This window comes from Quercus suber, unplaced genomic scaffold (assembly GCF_002906115.3).
Source record: "Quercus suber isolate HL8 unplaced genomic scaffold, Cork oak 2.0 scaffold_160, whole genome shotgun sequence".
In the NCBI taxonomy this organism is placed as follows: Eukaryota; Viridiplantae; Streptophyta; class Magnoliopsida; order Fagales; family Fagaceae; genus Quercus; species Quercus suber.
In genome coordinates, this window is record NW_027069621.1 from 715,145 (window position 1) to 733,865 (window position 18,721).

At 34.0% G+C, this 18,721-nt stretch overlaps 1 protein-coding gene across 1 annotated transcript; it reads right to left on the minus strand.

The window, feature by feature from the left end:
• Positions 1-73: 73 nt before the first annotated feature.
• LOC112019832 (homeobox protein knotted-1-like 6) lies at positions 74-13,019 on the minus strand. The gene is made up of 6 exons (XM_024052376.2): positions 12,933-13,019; positions 12,410-12,774; positions 11,729-11,851; positions 11,419-11,557; positions 509-747; positions 74-305 (listed from the first exon to the last, which is right to left on the minus strand). Exons 2-6 carry the CDS (start codon positions 12,758-12,760, stop codon positions 147-149), a joined length of 1,011 nt encoding a protein of 336 aa, XP_023908144.2. The 5' UTR covers positions 12,761-12,774; positions 12,933-13,019; the 3' UTR covers positions 74-146.
• Positions 13,020-18,721: the final 5,702 nt, after the last annotated feature.

The window sequence follows — 18,721 nt, forward strand, 5'->3', positions numbered from 1 at the left end:
CTAACTAGTTAGAGTAACACAAGCCTAGCAACCAAAAATAAGATTAGTGACAAAAATATACAAGAGAACTAAGTGGTTAAGCAATTCATTATGCATTAGAAAAGGGTCGTGTCCGAGTTCCTCATACAAAATGATAGGATCCCACCTTAGTCATTCATGAAAATTGGTCCATAGAGACTATCCATAACAGCAAATTGCATGTTCTCTGATGGTTTCCAGTGACGCTTCCTTTGATTTATAAACCAGTTATTTATTTGTTTCTGATCTAGCCCCGTTAAATCAGCAAGGGAAACCTTGTCTGCTTCCTGAATGATGAAAAACAGCGTAGTTAAAGTATTGTCGAGGACATTGGAATCATTGTGCTACTATAACCCCAAGCACCTCCTTTTTTTTTTGGCTCAAACTAACCCTAGCACTTTAAGTCCATTTGAAGTTCGAAGCATAAAACACATGCAACTGTTTCATCAGGATAAAGAAAATATGACTATTGCTTCCAAGAAATGCTTACCGTTGGGTATGGCCATTTGTAATGAACATTCCACCACTCGAGCAGGATCTGCCTTGCTTCTTTGGGTAGCTTGCCCTTCTTCTTCTTTTTCGAAAATTCATGCTTCAGGCTACTGATATAACCGCTATATTTCCGCAAGAGTTTGTCCTTCAGTTCACGATCCTCATTTGAACGCTGGCACTCCAGCGCCTCAATCTCTCCACCACTGACATCTTCATCAGATGATCCATCTACTTCATCTGGTAAGATACAAAAACCCACAAGTGAAATTTTGTTTGCAACTTGTCCATGCTCTACAGAAATGTGTTTAACATAAAAATAAAAAATAAATCATGGAGAAACCATCAAAACCGTGGAAAGAATCTTGAAATAAAAATGCCATGCATATATGTTGCAGATAACTTTATAAAAAAGAATCACACAAGTACAAATCGATAGGCATGTTAAATAAACATATGTCAACATTTAGTGTTACTGCTATTACTCAACACACTCATGACTCACTTTTTCTACAAGTACAGCAATATTAAGAGCTCGTTTGATACATATGTTTAAAAACTGAAAATTATTGTTTAAAAACTTTTGTGAAAATACGTGTGAGTAAAAAAAGTGTGAAAATACGTGTAAGTAAAAAAGTGTGAAAATACATGAAATATTATTTAAAAACTGAAAATTATTGTTTAGAAACACTCACCAAACACCCCCTAACACTCATGAAGACAAAATCACGTTTATCAAATGAAGGAGGAATCCCTTCATCAAAATTCTAAAGAACATAACCATTAAATTTTGAAGTTGAAAGAGGTGAATCTCTAAATCTAAATATACCTTAAAAATTCTCTATTGGACGGTGTATATCTAGATGAATGGATTTTGCCAAAAACTCACAACCATACTTCTACAGGCAAAGGAAATTGAATACAGAAAATGTTACTGTCAAATATAAAGTAACAAACATTATGAATTAAAACTGGTTAATCAAACCAAAGAAAACATTGTTGGATAGATAAGTTATTCATATCATAATGGCTTTTAAGACATTAATCATCATTGAATTTAATAATAGTTTAACAAATAAGAACATAAACAAATTAGAGGATGCCAGTATCTCCTATTTAGGTCATCATGAACTTAGAACTTTGGCATGTGAATAAAAATCAGACTAAGGCAAAGCGTGATTCACGAGTACACGTGTTTATTTCATCTAAAAACAACAAACCATCTAGAAAACAATCTAGACCTAAATATCCAATGGGCATAGCAAAAGATAATACACATGTTAACAAAATCCACATAATAGTGAAAAACATGCACTCATTAGGTTAGATCATCACCATGCATGGGCAAAAGGTGATAGACCCATGTACTTGTAGTGTAAACAAACTCGTCAAGAAAGGAAAAATAATTTGAAACCTAATTATAATCCAAGTACTACAACCCTAGAGTTAGTCTTGGGTTAACTCCTCTATATAACCAACTTAAGATTAATTGTAACATACTGTTCATATAACAAAGATGTAACCACTTAAGGGGTTTTTGTTGTAGACATAAGACTGTCAGGCAAACTATAAAGTATAAACTACATCAAGCCCTACGTTTACATTAATTTTATTTTCCTTCTTTCTTATTTAACATTTAGATGAAATAATATAAAGCAAAGTTTCAACTTTCAACCACAACTTTTTCCCAAAAAGAAAACTTTCAACCACAACAGAAATTAACAAAATAATGTTTCTAGTTCTCAAAAATCAGAAAAGGGTGTGGGGGGGCCTGATGGAGAGAGAAGGGGGTCACTAACAGTCTAACACCACAGCAAAAGGTCACACAAGCTAATAATGGAGTCAACCTTACCACCATTGTAATGGAGCATGACTCCATGTTTTCGCGGATGTGATGGAACACTAGAGCCAATGCTACAAGTAGATGGGACCAGACGGGACCCAATTAGTACTTTTTATTTTTTGGGTACACAGATCATGAGAGAAAAGAAGTGCACAAGAGAGAGAGAGAGAGATGACTGAACAGTGAACAGAGACAATGAAAGATTCGCAGGTTCGTTGTGTCGTATCGCAGTCGGTGTGTGAACTGGGAAGTGGTGCCTTTGCCAAGGTACGGCCGTCATATCCAAAATTATTTAAGAAAAATATATAATATATATATATATATATATAAATTCCCATATTATAAGCTTGCTTAGGGGGGGGGGGGGGGGGGGGGGGGGGGGCCTGATGGAGAGAGAAGGGGGTCACTAACAGTCTAACACCACAGCAAAAGGTCACACAAGCTAATAATGGAGTCAACCTTACCACCATTGTAATGGAGCATGACTCCATATTTTCGCGGATGTGATGTAACACTAGAGCCAATGCTACAAGTAGATGGGACCAGACGGGACCCAATTAGTACTTTTTATTTTTTGGGTACACAGATCATGAGAGAAAAGAAGTGCACAGGAGAGAGAGAGAGATGACTGAACAGTGAACAGAGACAATGAAAGATTCGCAGGTTCGTTGTGTCGTATCGCAGTCGGTGTGTGAACTGGGAAGTGGTGCCTTTGCCAAGGTACGGCCGTCATATCCAAAATTATATAAGAAAAATATAATATATATATATATATATAAATTCCCATATTATAAGCTTGCTTTTCAATTTCTGATGGGACTTTACCCTTCAAAAACAAAAATCTTATGTAGGCTTTTGTTTTCTACTTTTGTCCATTAACATTGGAAAAAGGAAAAGGGTTTTGGCCTATTTTAGTGAATAAATAAATGGGTTTGAACCTTTTTCTTACTAGCTGAAGTTATCCCCAGAAAAAGAAGATTGAAAACCCAGATATCACAAAAATGACACACAAAGACAGACATTTATCAAGGTTTATATATATATGTGTGTGTGTGTGTGTGTGTTTGTGTGAATGGTCAATTTCAGAGTCATAATAAATGTCATAATTATTTTTTTTTATGTTAGCAAACACATCTTTCTCATTTTATCATTAAAAAATTTTAAAATGATTTGATAATGTATGTCTTATGTTAATAAAACCCTAGTCTAATTTCTTTCTAACTAAATCAGAAGCTCAGAAAAATGAAGAAACAGAGATTCATATATAAGTTATAAATAACCGAAACTGCACTATGAAAGAGTGTGACTTTTAAGGCTTATTTACTGATACAGAGTAGGACTAGTCACTGGCCAACAATGTAAAAATTCCTAGGGAACAGTAGTAATACAGCGATGGAGTGAGACTAAGATTTTGAAAGCGCAGGTTGGGGCAGTGTGATTTCATTATATCAAAAGCTGACACCACCGGGAACCACGGGGGAGTCCATGTTTGGTCTTGGACAACTTTTTTGTACAACACATGTTGTCCACTTTACCCTTCCATTATCCACCATATACCCAATAAGTACACACTCAGAAAAATAAAAGAATATAAGCTCAGCCAATTCAATGTGATTTTGGTTCTAAAAGCATCTGAGGGAGTGTTTGGTACAACAATTTTCAGTTTTTAAACAACATTAAACGTATATTTACATATATTTTCAGTATTTCCAAAAAATACAAACAAGTTACTATAACATTACCAAACGGGCCATTTTTTCTATTTTATATTGTACTTTCAATGAATAAACAACTAAACAAAAAAACTAATCCAAGCACACTTGATTAGGACATGATGAGGCAGCAAATGCTTATATTTTTTTTAATTAAGCTTATATATTTTCTTCATTTGTTTATGTACAGTTTTTTAAAGCTTCATTTTCCCCATGAACTACTCAACTTATTACTAAAATAAAACAAGTCAATAAAAATATTAAAGTAAGCAATAGTCTATAGAAGAGGAAAGGGAAATGCAAGGAGAGTAATAATACAAAAATATATAACTTGTTGATAAAAAGAATACTTCTAGCCAGCCAACTGATTTTCAGGTTTTTTTTTTTACTAAATTGCTTTGATTAACAGGGACAAAATCTACAAGTGCAAACAGTACTGTCAAAGAACAATTGCACCTAAACAATTTATCTAGTAATTTAGTTGTGCATGCAGCAGGAGGAATGAATAAGAAAGGAAAACAAAGGCGGCTCATTTCCTTATGTATTTGAAATCATAGTCTAAGATTTCATTCATGTTTCACTGCTTGTTTGAATGTTTGTGTTCTACTTCAATTGAGAACACATCATTTATGTCATCAAACAACAACCCAGTTATTAGTTAGACTTTAAACATATGAAGCCCCTAAGTTCTTCCATTTCTGCACCAAACTAAAATTTTGAGATTCCAAAATTTTATGTTCAGTATATATGTTTGTGTGTGCTTGTATGTTTTCTTAGAATATACATACTTCAGTGTATATATTTCAACGTACAAGCACACTTATTGAAGAAAACATACAATATGCTAGTATGCGTGTGCTTGCGCTTGTATGTTTTCTTTTGGCATTTGATAGACGAGATATACTGAACAGAACACATGAAATTATCAATATCTGGGGTTTCTATAATAAATTGTCCACAATTGTCAAAAAACTTGCAAGTAATTTTATATGCCACAAACTAAAGCAACGATATACCTTCCCAAAAACTAGTCTATAGTAAGATAACACATGAAACTTTCCGATGTACAACCACGTGCGTGCAGTCTACTGCTTTATTCTCAAAGTTAAAATATGAACAAACTACAGATTGTCAAGCTCAAATTTAAATAGTTCAGTAACTTTTAGGACCACAAATATTAAAACACATTCTAAGGCCTGTAAGCTCTTTTAAAAGTTTGAATCTTCTAAAAAAAAAATGAGAGAGAGAGAGAGAGTTTGCAACTTGCTTTGTTTTATAACAAATTCACTTAGTGCAAAGCCAGTAGTCATTAACCTCATAGAAATATGAATAACCCTCATTAGCATCATTATTATTTATTTTCCATAAGAACAAACCAAAATTATTTTGTTAGATGATACACAAGTAACAATAACCCTAATTAGCATAATCTTCTGCATGCAAATCCATATTCATCTATATTCAATTAACAGAACAGTTTTTAGGCGATACATAAGTGGTAAGAAGACTCATTAAATTGCGTTTAGTACCAAGCAAGACAACAGGAGGAACTTAACCTTGATTCTACTTTGGGATTATGACGTATCGAGTGCTAAGCTAAAAATTTCTCTTAGCAAGCCAAATCAAACCATGATTTTGTTCTCACTTTTTGCATACTACTTACTTTGCAATAGATAATAGTACAAAATAACATCCTAAGAATGCAAAATGAAGTATTTTATAACCCAATAGGCATATAACAAAAAATGACCACCAAACTTGACAGATATGTGCCAAACTTGACAAACATTTGGCATCTTTCACATATCTCTAATCAATTTTATATATTTACTACGGTACTAGGTAAGCTATAAAAAAAATAAAAAGTACAAAAACTAATATCCATAATTTAAAAAGTGGCCTCCACTCTCTAGGACTAAGAGCATTACGTCTCAAATTTCAAGTTTTCAACTGAAGTTTTCAACAATCTCCCTTTCAAAATAGAAAATCAAACTATCTGCAAGAAATGCACCCTAATTTTGATGTGAAGTCTTGTTTAAATAATTTTTATAACTATGAGTCCATGATTATATATTGTTGCAACAACAAAAATAGTTTTTTTTCCTCCCCACTACGTAAAGAGCCAAAAGCAATGTGCTTCCAATTATAAGGAGTGGGTGATTATTGCAATTATATGAATAAGGTTTCAATTCAAGTGATTGGTACATACAATTTAATAATCAAAGGTTTATGATTTCATTTAAACAAAACATGAGTAAATTTAGGCCTTTCTCCCACGCATTCATATAACCTAAAGGATCAAAATTTTAGGCTGGCCCTAGGCCCTCCACTGGCCCCTCATTGGCATTGCCATTGAACACTTCAGTTAGTACAAAATCATTTTTTCACAATACAAGAAAATAATTACTAGTTAGTTGCATTTAGTCACATACAAGCGTAAACAAACATGAAGAGAAAAAGAATAAATAAATAAATTAGAGGGGTAACGAGTATAGATAAGTAGCAGAAAAATACAGATTATTAGATAGAAGAACACAATTAACAACTATAGCTAATATAAGTCTAAGAACTTTAAAAATAAAAAAATAAAAAAAATTTCTTGCAAGTTTGGAGAAATCTGACTATGATATCTAACATAAAGGTCTGAAATTATCTATGGCTTAATAACTCAAGAACTAAACAAACTGCCCAAAGGAGATTGCTTTCAGATAAATAAATGACATATTCTGCATGAAATATAGGCGTGGATCTACAAACAAATCATGTAGTATAAAAATCTAGTTATAACCAAACAATCAGAGCATTACAAATCTAATAAGTCAACACCTTCTACCATGTGAAATACTTTTAAATAGTTTAGGAATTGGATGTGCCCTCTGAAATGATGACACATATTGACTAAGATATTATGGTACCTTGCATTAGATAATAATTACTGCAAGCTCAAAATTAGAAGAGTTATAAATAAGCGGATGACAATACTACAAATACAGGAAGCACGGGTCTTTAATCAAATCAGTGTAATACAGCCAATGATTTCTAACCCAAATGTAATTCATTCATGGGAGATTGAATCGTGTGGCATATGTCACAAAGGATTATATATATATATATATATACATGTGGGTAAATTACACCACAATCACTTGAGGTGTATCAAAATGACATTTCCCCCAAACGTTTGTATAAATGACACTCTTTTCCCTAGAGGTTTTTCTAAATGTAACATTAAAGTCCATGCTTGCTCAAATTGTGATTTCCCTAACATAATATTTATTTTTAAATAGATTCTTACCCGAACTATGGACAAAATGACACTCCCTTGAGGGTTGTGGATGAATGACCATTGAATACATACAAACCTCAAGGAAGAGTGACATTTAGTAAAACCTTAAGAGAGGTTGGTATACTTTACCCAAAAATATATTATTTCAAGAGGGGCATTGGCAATCACAAGTCATTCCACTCATAGACACTAGGGGCATGAAATGAAAGAAACCTTATTTATCCTCTAAGAACCGGTATGGTCAACATGACTCAGGTTGGAAACAACAACACCAATGCGGAGATGCAACATCAATATGGCTTCAAGAAAATGTGCACTTCCTAAATAACCAATAGCATGTAATTGATGTGACATGTCAATCCCATCTCTGCGTATAAGTACACATTGGGGTTCTATAACACACAATTACACAAAGCTACTAAAATGCAATCTAAAGCAATCTGCCTAATCCAAAACATCTGCAATTAATTCCTTCAAAATTTAAACTTCATAAATTTTTACGCATGTCTGAACCAGCTTATTAATTAGTAACCGTTCACAAAGATGGCTCTTGCTCCCAAACAAAATCCATAACCTCCATGCCACCCAACTAGTAATAAAATAATGGATGAAAAAGAAGCTTTCCCTCATCTTGATGCTAAAAATAGCATGAGCTGAGTTGGGACCATACTATGCGTGCAATCTCATAGCCTTGACCGCATAAAACAATTACTAAAGTGATCATTTTGGTGACAAAGTCCATCTGTCCCAAGTACAAAAGCCTATGGTTTCAACCATTATACAATTATACACAGCCATAAAAGTAGGATATCAACAGTGATCAAGCAAATTAAAAAATAAACATTATAGGTCTTAAAGGAAGATGATATCAGTACTCCAACACTAGCAAATGTAATATTTTGGAAACCTAACTTGCTGCACTTCCCTCTGCCACAATATCTTGTTCCAAATGCAATATTCTACTAGGAATCTATTTGTGCTAATGATGCACATGATTAAGAAGAAAGGGGTTTCCTTTCAGTTCATGTTTTATTTTATACAATTGGAACTACCTGCAACCATTCAAAAATGAATTCTTTTAGCGGTCATGCAAAACATTTTTCTCTATCTCTACCCTTTTGGATGGCAGAATAGGCACAGTCCTTAGATCTTCGTCAATGTTTAGTTATTTATTCTGATCCATTGTATCCATTCAACTAATGCCTCATTGAAACTTAAACTCTGGTTCCAAAACCAGACATCATTATTATTAAGACCATTGTCTCTGTCTAGCTAGAAACATGAATAATAACAAATCAATTAAAAGAGAAGCAACACATTTGCACCCACCTTCAAAAAGGAGCAGCATCATTGCAATCACCGGAAGCATGTCTCCTAGATTTAGAGTAAGTAAAGCTACAGCTACTTTCTCAACCTTGTCCTAAAACTCTTATAAGAATTGATAGAAATCTTTACAAGAGCCAGTTCAAGAATAAAGCTACAAATTCTAATGTTATTTTGTGAACTAAGAATGTGAAAGGTTAGATGCCACGAGGCCCACGACACATGATGTAACAAGTCTCCAGTATTGTCAATATTCTATTTTCATTAATTAAGATTTAGAAATCTAACACCCACCTAAGCATACTTCATTTCCAGCTTTACTAAAATACAGCTAACCAACCATGCCTAGTATACTGATGAGACATTACAAATATCTATCACAACCAATAGGATGCCCCCAATAAAGTTTAGCAATAATATATATGGCATACTGAGATTTTCAAATGGTTGTATAAATTAATATCTAGTTGCAAATAAGCTTAACATATGTGCAAGATACAAAGATTTATGGTCTCCACAAACTTGTGACACATGAATTGTTATCCCCAATGCAAAAAACTTAAGGCTACATGCTAATTAGGAGGTGGTTGCAGTCTATTGTTACAGTATTAAATAAGTGATCAAATTCACCAATTCCAAACAACATATACTTTTGTTACAATTGGTAATTTATCATGAACTTCGAACCCTATCTATCAACTAATGCCTCATTGAAACTTAAACTCTGGTTCCAAAACCAGACATCATTATTATTAAGACCATTGTCTCTGTCTAGCTAGAAACATGAATAATAACAAATCAATTAAAAGAGAAGCAACACATTTGCACCCACCTTCAAAAAGGAGCAGCATCATTGCAATCACCGGAAGCATGTCTCCTAGATTTAGAGTAAGTAAAGCTACAGCTACTTTCTCAACCTTGTCCTAAAACTCTTATAAGAATTGATAGAAATCTTTACAAGAGCCAGTTCAAGAATAAAGCTACAAATTCTAATGTTATTTTGTGAACTAAGAATGTGAAAGGTTAGATGCCACGAGGCCCACGACACATGATGTAACAAGTCTCCAGTATTGTCAATATTCTATTTTCATTAATTAAGATTTAGAAATCTAACACCCACCTAAGCATACTTCATTTCCAGCTTTACTAAAATACAGCTAACCAACCATGCCTAGTATACTGATGAGACATTACAAATATCTATCACAACCAATAGGATGCCCCCAATAAAGTTTAGCAATAATATATATGGCATACTGAGATTTTCAAATGGTTGTATAAATTAATATCTAGTTGCAAATAAGCTTAACATATGTGCAAGATACAAAGATTTATGGTCTCCACAAACTTGTGACACATGAATTGTTATCCCCAATGCAAAAAACTTAAGGCTACATGCTAATTAGGAGGTGGTTGCAGTCTATTGTTACAGTATTAAATAAGTGATCAAATTCACCAATTCCAAACAACATATACTTTTGTTACAATTGGTAATTTATCATGAACTTCGAACCCTATCTGGACTCCACCTCCCATTTAAAAAGTAAACAATTAAATTCATAATATTTTAACAGCTTAAACCTTTGGGACTATAGTTAATTTATCACCTATGACATAAAAAATTTAACTGAGAATTCAATTTTCAAAACAAAGAAATTAACAACTACAATGTTCCCAAAAGCTCTACTAGTCCTTACTCATTCCAGCCAAGTTACACCTCTCCCCCTTTTAATGTGAAGTAAGGTCTCTAGCCAACTTTCATGGTTCGGATATTTAAAAAACAATCTAAACGTTACTGAACTCAAAAAAAAGTCAAAGTCTAGCTGCGTAGCTAGTCATCCTATGTAGGAGATTTTTGTTGGAGTCATTTACTTAATAAAGAAAAAAAGAATCATAACTTTCATCAGGGGCAATTCTACACCTAAAATTAATGAGAGAGAGAAAGAGATACAACAAAAATCTTTAAAAGAAAAGGTACAAAACTTAATACTGAAAACTATTATTAGCAGCTTTTAGTCCAAAAGAAACAACCAAAATAAGGAAACAAGAAAGAAGCAACAAAGAACTGGAAGAAAAGAGATAAGAAAGAAAAAATAGTGTACAAAAGAAGAAAAGTTTCTATAGTACTATTACAAAGCCCTACACTGCACAAGCTATTTTCAAGATAATTATTGGTTATTAATTAGTAGAAGAAGTGGAAACATCTAAAATGGAGAAAACAAAAGAGAAAAAGTTTTCAATCATCCTAACCCTTAATATATAAAACATTCCTCCATGTTCAATTCTTACATACAGAAGTAAATACAGGTAACTTTATGAGAAAAAGGATCTCAATCTCATCCATTTCTAGGGTTTTGGTTGTTGGTTTGTGCTATAGGTGTGTACCACTGCTATACATACATCTGAAATCTGAAAGCTTTTTTGGATCAGCACCTGCATGTTTAGGACCAATTGGGGAATTTGGCCTATGAAAGCTACCTAACTAGTGTCTGTATTTGTACTGTTCGTCATGTGAGTTTTTCCTATGCTAATGTGCGCTAGGTTTGTGCTAACGTGCGCCTTATCTACCTTCTTTCTTGACCTGCATATCCCTAATGTGTGCATAAAATTTAATAAATCTCTCTGGGTACTTTATAACACAGACAAAGAAAGGTTAAAAATAAAATACCCACATAGCACAAAATTCGACAAAGTAGATAAAATAATATTTTCATATATAAAACAAGCAGAGAGAGAAAGAGAGAGACCAGAAACACAGGTTCTGGAAGCACCATTATTGCAGAGAGTGTTGAGTTGGGTTTCAATGTTGTTCAGGAACGAAGTGGCTTCATCGAAAGGCCTTTTGAGATCCGATTTGTACTTGGACAATATATCACAGTAAGTTTCCTTCAAAAAGAAAAGAGAATAAAATCAAATTTAACCAACAAAAAATAAAAAGAAAACCCATCTCACACACACAGATATCAAGCTAAAATGGGAGAGCTTTATCTAGTTTTCTTTAGGGTTAGGCTCTCTAAATTGCAAAAGAAAACCGTATATGTGAGAGAGAGAAAGAACCATGAATTGATCAAGCTCTGGATCAGAACCAAAGCGAGTAGAAACAGCAACTGTTCTTTTACAAAGGTCACTTTCTCTTTGAATTTCATCCAAAACGTCAGCTATCTCCGGTGGTGCTCCGACCTGTACAAAAAGAAAGCCCCCCAATACAATCAAATTTCAAAGAATATTGCACAGTACTATATCTCTCTCCGTACAGTTTCTTTTTTTACACAGTTCCCATATTTAGACTAAATAAAGATTAGCAAAGCCATTAAAAGCGCTTCTTCTACTTCTCTTTCCTTATTTTTTTTTTCCACATAATACGGCGGGAAATTCCGTAAGAACAAGCACAGAAGTTTCAGCATAAATATGTACACACTGTGCATATACATGTTACTACTTTTTAAGGCTTTTTTCTCAGATCTGAATGACGGGAATCCAAAGAGTCTGAGTTAAACTCTCCGTTTGGTTGATGAGAAAAGCCAAATATCAAGAAAAATCATTGGCCACACACAAAAAGCTTCATTACTACTACTACTACAGACTACAGTAGTACCACTACTAATACTATTATAGTTAAACTCTTTCTCTTCCATCATGGGGTTCTAATCAAAACAACTTTTTCGTACTTTTCTTTTCTTTTTTTCTCAGCAACCAAACGGAGTCTTTCTTTAAAGAAAAGCATTGAATTTTGATGACCTTTTGGCAATCGATGTAAGCTTGGAGGAGTTTAGGGTAGAGAGGATGGGAAGAAATTTTGGCTCTGATTGCACCAGAAGCCTCCTCATCCGAGCTAGTTCTTCCTCCTCCTCCTCCTCCTCCTCTTTGAATCTCAGCCACCATTGAAGCAGCATCAGATACGGCAGAAGATGATGAGCCGGACAACAAACGGTCCGGCCCAAAAACTTGCACCCGGTCAGCTAAACCGACAACCGGAGTCTGAAAGGACTGGTAATTGTTAGCATAATTGTTGTTCACTAAATAATTATCCATTGAACCTTGCACCGTGTAGTCGGTGGTGTTGGAATGGAGGCCGTACAGTTCATCCATAATAGAGAGAGAGTCTGAGAAAGAGAAAGAGAAAGAGAGAGCAAAATATCAGTAAGTAAAAAAGGAGTTGCAGAGAGAAGAGACTGAGAGTGAGTGTGAGTGTGAGAGAGTTGGGGAAGTGCAAAAATTTTAGCGTCCAAACAAGGAGAAGCTGGAGCAGCTAGCCTCAGACCTCAGTTGCTTGCTTCTTTCTTTACAGTTCTCTGTCTATGTGGACCGATTGGGTCCCCCTCCACGCTCTTTTTGGGGGCGTGGTTAGAGTCAAAGTGGGTTCATATAGATTGTCAACAAAAAAAATATTTTTTTAATAAAAAAATTTCTTGATGAGAAAGGAGGTGAGAAGGAAAGTAATACTTCACCAAACACAATGTATATATTATAAGGTGTAATAGTTTAATACAAACAATTGAAAATGCATTTTTATTATATGTTATACCACCCAAAACTATGGCACTGGGCATTGGCTAGGGACATTAGTTTGAAGATCTTATGGTTGATGGGGGACTTTAGAGAGCTCATCAAGAATGTTAATGTTTGTTCCCTTACTTTGTCTACCATTGGTGCATTAGATGCAGTGTTATTAAACCCGACTTGGCCTGGCCAGTTAGACCTATAACCCGATAACCCAGCGCTTAAAACGATCCAAGTCATCAATTAAATTGGATGTGCATAAAACCTGGTCAAAACCAATAAAACCCGATAGTTTCTAAGCAAACCGTATGACCCATCTAGGTTTTATTAACCCAATTGGGTTTGTGAATTATGAAAAATTATATTAATATGTCAATCTTGTTAATTTCTTTATTGTTTAATATGTGATAATATTGTAGTTTAAATAAGAGAAAACCTAAATTAATAAATACACTTTTCAATTTCACAAAGTTAGTTAGCACTTAGGTATGAATATATCAGTATGTGCTATATAACTTATTGCTTAAACCTTTTTTTTCTCTTCTTTTGTTAATATTTTTTGGGCTTTATTTGTTTATTGCTTTAAGTTTGAGTCTTTAAAAAAATTTATCTTCTATTGTTTATATATATATATATATTTGATTCTTAAAATCTTTTTATTTGACCCTGCATTTCGACCTTTGATCCACGGGTTGAACTAGTGACCTAGCTCATAAATCGAGTCAACGTCTGGTCCGGGTTTAATTACTATAATTGGATGTTATCTTTCACAACATAGGTAGTCATTGTAACAAGGCCTCTCACTTGTTGTCAAGCATGTTAGGTAGATTGCCCATAGTGCATAGGTTGGCAAATCATGAACAAACTTGAGCTAACAAGACTATTTCATGTCCAAAACTTATGCCAAGAACAATTCGAAAAGAGTTTCTAACTTCTTGACACTTAGCTTAACACATCAATTGAGCAAGAATTATCGGTTTATAATTCAATCAAAGATTGATTGAAGGTCATTGAGTCATCCAATCTCTAGTATTTTGTGCCCTACTTGCTAGAATATATAAAAACTTGTAAGGGATGACCAAATAGAGTTTTTGGAGAGTTGCTAATTATGCACCTAGGGTTTCTATAGCCGAGTTCTCTCACACTATCAACTCAAAAAAAAAAAAAAAAAAAAAAAAAAAAAAAAAAANTTAGTGGTAAACCCCCCCCCCCCCCCCAACGCCACCCCAAGAGTTTTGCTTGTTTAGAGTTTTTTCTTTGTAACCACATCATTGTGTTCCTTACTTTATGCTATATATTTATATTTGCAATATTGGTCTGTATTGAAATTAACTATAAATTGTTCATGCAAGCATAATTGGTTAAATTAATTAAACTAACTTAAAATAAGTTAATTTGATGCAACAAAGGTCTAATCCTTCAACAAAGGCCTAAACCTTCAACAAAAAACCTTGTAATTTAATAGCATAATCCAATCTCTTTTATTAGGAGAATGTTTTCATATCCCACAATTGTTTTAAGTTTTTAACTATCAAGTCATGAATTTCTTTTTTAAAAAGTTCTCTCACTTGTCTATATCTCGAGAGGCTTTATTTGTGTGATTAGATGAGTGTCCTAATTTCCTCCTAACTATTTTTTTTTCTTTTTTTTTTTTGAAGTGGTTGGAAAGTACTACTATTTACTATGTAGCCCATGCTGGTCGGGAGGTACTACTTGGACTAACTATTAGTCTATTATAAATGGTGAAACATGCTGTTCTTTTCTTTTTGTAGAAAAATATTGTACATAACTTAACAATAATGCTATCCCTCTTTTACTTTTTTTAATAAAAAGTTTATTATGTTGTTTCGTTTTTTTTTTCTTTTTCTTTTTCTAAAAAGAAGAGGGAAAGAAAGATAAGATATTTCTCATGTTCAAGGCCTTGACGTCTGGTACTCAACTTCCTTTTCCTCTTTTCTTATCATTTCGCCGGACACAAGGATGTGGTTGAGATGCTAACCACGTTTTGGTGCAAAACCTACATGGATGGAGAGAAAAGACTAGAGAGAGAGAGAGAGAGAGAGATGAAGCAACCAAGAGCAAGTCGAGTCATATCTCTTTCGTGTATTATTTTATTTCTGTCCAAACTTTTTAAAGGAATTCAAAGCTGTTCATTCACATGAAAAACGATAAAAATTTTACCACAAATTAAAGCGTGTGATCCCCACTCGCACTCAGGGGAAGATTGAGTGTTTATGTCTGTCCCTGTTTGTTTATTTCGAGAATACTCAGAAAGCAGCAATGAATGAATAAAATTTTTTAAGAAAGAAAGAAAGAAAGAAAGAAAGTCGCCCACTACATACGCTATGTGACTAGAGAGAAGTGAGTGACTCGTGAGCCGTGAATGAAGTGAAAATACTGATACGGATCATCACTTCCTTCATGGTGACGATAATGCTTGGATTCTGGTAGTATGGACTGCCATGCAGTCATTCTCTCCAACCCTAGCTAGGGCCCTATGCCTTTCAGTACTATTAATTACTCACTTCTAAACCCCATTTTCTTCTCATTACACATTGGCTCCCATTTTCCTTCATCATTATTATAGCTGCATATTAAATGGAAAAGATACCTCCTTTTCCTAAGTGTCAAGTACCTGTGATTGAGATTGATACGATTTTTATTTATTTGGACGGGTGGTTGTACACCTAAACTATTCCACTTTCTTTTTTTCTTTTTCTTTTTTTTTTCAACAATTCCGAGTCTCCGACCTTGCATAATGCAAGTGATCGGCTAAAGCTTACGCATATTAACATCATTTTTTTTTCTTTATCACTTGTATTCAATTATATTATGGTTTGTAACCAACTAGAGGTTTGGTTTAATGGTCTTGGATAATATACAAAATGCGCTAAGTATGAGGTATAAGGTTTAAGTTTGTATATGAATTTACTTGGATTACCTCCCTTAGTAGCTCAAGGCTTATTAGTGTCCCTTGTAGAGCTGAAAAGCTATAGCTTACTGCGGTTCTTCTACACTTCAGCATGGTCCCAGGTCCAGCAGATAGAGTAGTACTATGGTTACGTCCAAATAGGATCGTTACATTAGTCGTCCCCTACCCATTTTTCTTTTATAAAAAAAAAAATCATATTATAGTTTGTAGTAAAGAGGCTGTGTAATAGATTTATGGTACTATATATATATATATATATATATATTTTTTTTTTTTTTGTATTTTGGCTGAAAATCAAAGACTATATATTACAATATAAAAATATATTAAGTATTCATATGTATCCGGTTTATGTAGCTTAGTTTTTACCTTTTATGTATCATTTTTAAAATCTTACGTTTTTTTTTTAAATACGTGTATATTTTAGAATATTTTCAGCAAAAGGTTAATGCCAAACATACACTAAAAATAAATAAATAAAGACCTTTTATATATTAAAAAAATCAAAAGGAATATTGATGTGTTTATAGTAAATCATCGTTTACACGGGAAGAGAAAGAGAAGGAAAATTCTGTAGCCAAACTCTAGGTTCCTTCTTCTCCTTAGTTTGGGAAGCAAGGGTTTTTGCCACTTTGTTACACGGTTTAAAAAATGAATAAAAGAAAATAGCTTGATATGAAGAGGTTGAAGCGCAGCAAATGGTTTCTAATAAAGATCATTGTTTTCTAATGGCCTTCTCTTTGTGGATTGGTATTTTTTTGGGGTAAAATATTATTTTGATTCTTAAACTTTAACAATAGTTTATTTTTGTCTCTAAACTTTAAAAAGTTATTTTTTTATCCCTAAACTTTGTAAAGAGTTTTTTTCAAAAGTTTAGAGACAACTGTAGGGATGAAAAAAGAATTTTTTTTTTTTTTATAGTTTAGAAATAAAAAACGAACTTTTAGTAAAATTTAAGAACATAAATAAAATATTGTTAATAGTTTAGGGATGAAATATGAAATTTTCAATAGTTTAAGAACGAAAAATGAACTTCTTAAATTTAGAATGAAAAACAAACTTTTAGTAAAGTTTAGGAACCAAAATAATATTTTACCCAATTTATTTTTGCTGAATCTGTGGATTGGTATTGAGTACTAATGCAATTAGCCGAGTGATTGTGCATTTTCTATCAAGTCTTGTTGAGTACTCTGCATGGGCCATCATCTTTGTCGTATCATCCCTTGGTTAGACTTGCTCATTGCTAGCTACCATAACTATGCACTAGCTATCTCAAATCACAGTACCCAATCCTATGGTCCCAGTAACCTTGAAGTCAGCTAGAGCCAAGTTCAATTAAAAAGAGAAGGGGGGGGGGGGGGGGGGGCGGCGGGACGGGTTGGGGGTAGGTAGCCATCAATACTCAATTAGGTCTGTTGTGCCGATTCACATCTACTCATTGGAAATGCTATATCCTCATAGTTAAGCTAACTAGATTCTACAAAAATGCTATATGTTTTATAATACGTTTAAAACAACCCTAATGAAAAAAATAATTTTTAAATAGTTATTTAGTAAAAATGGTCAAGCCTTGTTTCTAAAAAAAAAAATTATGGGTATCTTTTGCAAATACATTTTCCATCGAAATATTTTCCTTTATTTCTTAACTTGTACTAGCATAGTGTTACTCATTTTACATATAAAAATGTTACGCTCTGTTTGTTTTAATGTAAAATGTTTTATAAAAAACTTTTTTAGTATTTTCTCGTGTTTATTATATTGTAAAATCTAGTCAAATTTGAAAATGTTTTCCATTAACTATAAACTCTTTTGTAAAATGTTATAAAACCTTTTACCTTAAAAAACATGGTTAAAGGTTTTTTTACAAAAAACACACAATAATGACTCTCTCCCCTCCCCTCCCATATGGTGGTAGGCCTATTAGAGCTGTTGGAATGACAATCGATACTGGCAATTTGATAGTGACTAAGGCTGTGTTTGTTTTGGCTTCAAATGGTTTCCGGAAATCATTTTCCGTAAAATAGGCTGTTTGGGTGCGTAAGGAAAATTGGGTCAAACGGAAAATCATTTCCGTTGACCGTAAATAAGCCTTCTGATTATGGAAAACCAATTCCGTTTCTATTTTACCTTCAATTCACTTCCGGAAAAGAGAGAAAGAGAGAGAGAAAGAAAGACCAGACGCGCAACAGGGAGAAAGAGAGAGAGAAAGGACTCAGACGCGCACCCAGACCGCCGTCGTCGTCCCTTCCACGCGACGGTGAGAGAGACCGATCGCACCCAGACCGATCGCACCCCACCGAAGACCGATCCACCCAGACCGATCGCTCTTTGACGTCGCCTGCGAACCCCGAGCTCCAGTCCGACGATCGCACGCACCAGATCGCACCCGTCTCGTCGATCGCAGCACCGCGCCGATCACACCACGTCGCTCGATCTCGCCTCCGCTCGATCTCGTCGTTTCCCATGACCGATCTCTCCCTTTCCATCCATTTTTGATCACTCTCTCGTCCTCGCTCTCTCAGTTTGACCGAATGTGGATTTGATCGAATGGAGTTGTTGTGATTTTTGTTTTTTGAAGTTTATACGTTGAAATTTCTATTATAAAATTTGTTTGGGAA